This window comes from Octopus bimaculoides, unplaced genomic scaffold (genome assembly GCF_001194135.2).
Source record: "Octopus bimaculoides isolate UCB-OBI-ISO-001 unplaced genomic scaffold, ASM119413v2 Scaffold_107243, whole genome shotgun sequence".
In the NCBI taxonomy this organism is placed as follows: domain Eukaryota; kingdom Metazoa; phylum Mollusca; class Cephalopoda; order Octopoda; family Octopodidae; genus Octopus; species Octopus bimaculoides.
In genome coordinates this window covers 2,232-7,317 of record NW_026373553.1, presented here as the reverse complement: position 1 = coordinate 7,317, position 5,086 = coordinate 2,232, and the positions used below count along the sequence as shown (strand labels likewise).

The 5,086-nt window shown below is 37.3% G+C and overlaps 1 protein-coding gene across 2 annotated transcripts in view; it reads left to right on the top strand.

The window, feature by feature from the left end:
* The first annotated feature begins 575 nt into the window (after positions 1 to 575).
* The window catches only part of LOC106879752 (uncharacterized), a 6,731-nt gene continuing 2,220 nt past the window's right edge, over positions 576 to 5,086 (top strand). The window contains exons 1-2 of one of the 2 annotated variants that reach the window (XM_052978301.1): positions 576 to 975; positions 2,790 to 2,856. In XM_052978301.1, the coding sequence (XP_052834261.1) occupies positions 764 to 975; positions 2,790 to 2,856 (279 nt within the window). In that variant the 5' untranslated portion in view covers positions 576 to 763. Of the gene's footprint in view, positions 976 to 2,789; positions 2,881 to 5,086 lie in introns of both variants that reach the window. The other variant, XM_052978300.1, reaches the window with a different exon arrangement.

The window sequence follows — 5,086 nt, the reverse complement described above, 5'->3', positions numbered from 1 at the left end:
TTGAGGTTTGTTAAAATAAATACCAGTCAAGTACTGGGGTTAATACAATTGACATGTCCCTGCCTCTAAATTTCTAGCCTTCTCCTTGTGTCAGAAATAGATCTTTCTATTATAGGCACAAGGCCTGAAATTTTGTGGGGCGCAGCTGGTCAATTATATTGACCCCAGTGCTCAACTGATCCTTATTTTATTGACCCTGAAAGGATGAAAGGCGAAGTCGACCTTGGTGGAATTCAAACTCTGAACATAAAGTGAGAAGAGCTGCTGCTAAGCACTTTCTCGAACATGGTAATGGTTCTGACAGCTTGCAGTCTTCATATCTGAAATAATTACTAATTAAGACAGATTGGATTTGCAGAACCATCAGTGTTACACAAAATGCCCCTTGCGGTAACCACTGTATTCACTTGTATATGTCTCACTGGTTTATACACGATTTTATATTTAAAAAAACTGGGGTGTGACTTATACATATGAAGGGGAAAAAACTTTCTACCAAGATCTAACACTAAATTAGGGGTGAGACTACTCATACATAAGTAAATACAGCAAATGCATCTCTTGATGTTTTGAGTTCAAATTCCCCTGAGGTCGAGTTTGCCTTTCATCTTTGTTGCGGGAATCAATAAAATAAAGTATCAACCAGAGACAAAGGTTGGTTTACTTGTTGAGGTTATCTCTACAGATGTCCTACGGGTCATTAGAGATTGGTTTAATATTCTTCTAAAGCAATTAGATATAAGTGGAATTCTTGTAGAAGTAAATGCTGTTGTTGTTGTTGTTATGTATGATTTCTCATAGAAAGTGTTCTGCATTCTATTCAGGATTCAATGCTTTCGGCGACGTGTTACAACCCCAGACTCAAACCCCTTCAAAGAAAGAACCAATGAAGCTGATTCAGGGAGATTTGGATCTCAGTTTGGCCCAGATGGCAGCTAATTTAAACATCAACGGCCCTGCAAGTCAAGTCAAGAAGTAAGTTTTACATTCATATACACACACATATATATATATGAATGTAATTAACATAATAGGGTAAAAATTTGATATTAATTAATATCAATTTAATACCAGGAAACCAGCACATTAAAAGAATCAGGGAGATTCAGAACAAATTTTCTGAGATCCTAAAAGGATTATAGTACTTGTGTATATAAAAGAGACCACTAAAGTGGACAGTTAATGCACTAGAAAAAGATCACTTAAAAAATTCTCAAAGAAAGATTCAGCGGAGCAAAACCAGGCGGGTGAGACCAGTGAAAATTTATAATTTATAATTTTCACTGGTCTTGCCCAACCTGTTTTTGCTCCGCTGAATCTTTCTTTGAGAATTTTTTAAGTGATCTTTTTCTAGCGCATTAACTGTCCACTTTAGTGGCCTCTTTTATATATGAATGTACTTATGTGTATGTATGTTTGGCCAGGCTGTGTAAAGCTGTAGATATGCTGGAGATTGAACCTGTGTTTAATGTTAATGAATGAACTCGGTACCCTTTGCTGTTGTAGCCTCTAGCTATTACATTGTACTACTATTACAATCACTATGTCTTTGGTTAATCTATGTTATACTCTCCAACTTGTAACCTACACTACTATTACAGTAGTCAACTTAACTTTGGCAGGTTGCACATAATGTGTGTGTGTGTGTGTTGGTGTGTATATATATATATATATATATATATATATGATGGGTGCAGGAGTGGCTGTGTGGTAAGTAGCTTGCTTACCAACCACATGGTTGCGGGTTCAGTCCCACTAAGTGGCACCTTGAGCAAGTGTCTTCTCCTATAGCCTTGGGCTAACCAAAGCCTTGTGAGTGGATTTGGTAGACAGAAACTGAAAGAAGCCCGTCGTGTGTGTGTATATATATATATGTATATATATACATATGTATATATGACAATAACTGGCTAATAATATTAGACAATTATAGTGTTTGGGAACTTGATAATTTTTAAAACGATAACCAGTTGATGACATTAATTTTGTTACCACCACCACCATCATCATTTAACATTCCATTTCCCTTATTGGCATGGGTTGGACAATTCAGCAGGAACTGGCAGACGAGAGGGCTGCATCCAGCTTAACTGTCTGCTTTGGCATTGTCTCCAAAGCTTAATGTTCTTCAGGACACCAGTCACTTTGCAAAGTGTATTGGGTGCTTTTTTTTTTCATAGTACTGGCAATTTGCGAGGTCACCAAGTAACTCGCAAGACAAGACCCTCTCAACTGAGTTGGGTTTAGTATTGAAGGACGTGAAAGTATAATAAAGGGGGCGGGGACAGGCGTCTTGCTGAAGAAGTGAATACATTGCTTCCCCAGCTGGAGAGAGAGATGGCATGTGTTTGTAGGGGGCTAAATGGAGAGGATATGCGGGTAGCTAATTTAGCATGTGCCTATGTATGATACCTTCTCTCTGCTAGGCATGGTATATGCATGGCCTTGTGTGCTTGTGAATAGCTGTACAAATGTAACAGGTACCTCTATGTATGTATGTTACCTTTTCTCTGGTATGCCTGGCCATGTGTGCTTCAGAGTATCTGTACAGATGGAACAAGTACCTCTGTACATTATTTACATTATTTACATTATTTACATTTGACGGATATTTGTCCTCATCTTCAAATGTAAATAATTCCTCATCTCTTAAATATAGAACTGTAAGTACCTCTGTGTATATTATCTTTACTGAGGTACATATGTATGTATATGACCCTGTTTATTTTTATGTTTGAGTGTGTATATGTTTGTACAGATGAGGTAACTGTCCCCATGTGTCTTTTCAGAACTGATCATCAGTGGCAGCCAAAAGGGGAACAAAAGAAAACAGGCGGCGCCAATTGGGCAGCACCGGTATTGTCTTCTTCTACAACTTGGGTATGAATAAGTAGCATTGTTGTTTATCGTTTCGTTTTGTGCTATTTTTTCGTCATATTTTTGTTGCTGCTGTCATCGTTCTCCTGTTCATCATCATTAAACTTGCATACATGTATGTGTGTATGAATGTATATGTGTATGTAATACATGTTTGTGTGTATATCTATCTATCTATCTATATATATATATATATATATATATATATATATATATATATATATATATATATATATATATATATTATTTATATACACATGTGCATGTATGTACTACGTGTATGTATGTGTATATGTATGTGTTTGTATTTATATGCGTGTGTGTTTATACATATATATATGCACACAGACATATGCACATATGTGAGTATGTATATACACACACACAAAACTACCTTTTGATTCCGTTATTTATCTGTCTTTGTACATTTGTATGTCCATGTATGTGTATGTCTATATGTATCTCTTAGAATGTGTGATTGTGTTCTTGCATACAAGGGGGTACCCCAAAATAACCAGAAACATTCTCTGGGAAACAAACCTGTTTTAGTCGGGCTTCTGCTGCTAGAAGCCACTTGATGCAACCCTCAGGCATCAGTCTGCTGACCGGCAGCATTGGCTGTGTGTCTTTGTTTTGCAGTGCTTCTCCCCTGTTCGTCGATTTTTACAATGACTGAAATGAAAGAACAGCATACTTCCATGAAATTCTGTTTTCTGCTGGAGAAAACGGTGGCCGAAACAGTTGTCATGCTTCAGACAGCTTACAAGGATGTGGCCATGAGCAAAGCACAAGTTTATGAGTGGTTTTCATGCTTTAGGAATGGTTACTTATCGCTTGAAGAACCAACCTCATTCAGGGCGACCATCAATCTCCCAAACGAATGAAAACATCATGAATATTCATGAACTGATCTTGGAGGACCGTCACTGAACAATTGACAAACTTGTTGATATGATTGGTGAGTCCTGGAGCTCCTGCCAACGAATTTTGGGCAAAGAATTGCAAATGGAAAGAGTTGCAGCAAAATTTGTGCCTCGCTTGTTCACGGAAGATCAAAAACAATCACAACTGAATGCATGTCATGAACTGAAAGAACAGTTGGTAGTTGATCTGGGCCTTTTTTTCGAAGGTCATCACTGGTGATGAAGGCTGGTGCTATGGAAGTTGCAGATGTGAAAGAGGTGAAGACAGAAATGGAGGCATTAAAAGGCATCACTTCACAAGAATTCCAGCACTACTTTGAACAGTGTAAAACGCATCTGGGCCAAAGCATTGCTTCAAATAGAGAACATTCTGAAGGCGATAAAAGTGTAAACATGTAAAACTAAGCGACTAAATTAACGTTGCAAAATTCTGGTGTCTTTTGGGTACCCCCTCGTATATCTTTTATATTTTTTGTATAAGTTGGGTTTGTGATAGTTTTGATCTATGTATGTGTGTGTGTATGTGTGTGTATAAAGTACACGCCATCACATACATTTCATCGCTTGTTTTTCATTTATACAGGAATTGGAAAGTTCTGCAAACCTCTATGCACAAACAAGCAGTATGATCTTATACAACATCTCTCTCTCTCTCTCTCTATTTATTTATCCATCTATCTATCTATCTATCTATCTGTCTGTCTCTATCTAACTCTGTCTCTTGGCCATTGATTGATGAGAGCCTCTACATGATTGCTACTCCGGATAGAAATAGCAGAAAAATCCCTCTTAAACCACATCTTACCTTCTTAAATAATGATGGACACATTGGATAATGTAGTCCATGATACACTATGTCACTATCTGTAGGTCCTTGGTTACACTATGTAGATTACATAGTGATTAGCTATGTAGATTAACCCTTTGGCATTTAAACTTGCCATACCAGTTTTATGTTCAAACCTGCCAGATCAGGCCTCACACCTGCCCTACAATGTCAGTCTAAAAACAAACAACCAGTTTCGTAATCTTGAAGTTACAAGATAATATATGATTTATTCAAAACAATTTGAGTAAATAAGCATCACATATGACTGAGTAATTTGAATATTAAAGCTGGTTGATAGGTAGAATTGTTAGCATGTTGGGCGAAACGCTTAGCAGCATTTCATCTGTCTTCAAGCTCTGAGTTAAAATTCTGCACTGGTTGACTTTGCTTTTCATCCTTTCAGGATCAATAAAAGAACACTTGGTCATTCAAGCTGGTAGAAACAGTAGCTAGGTGT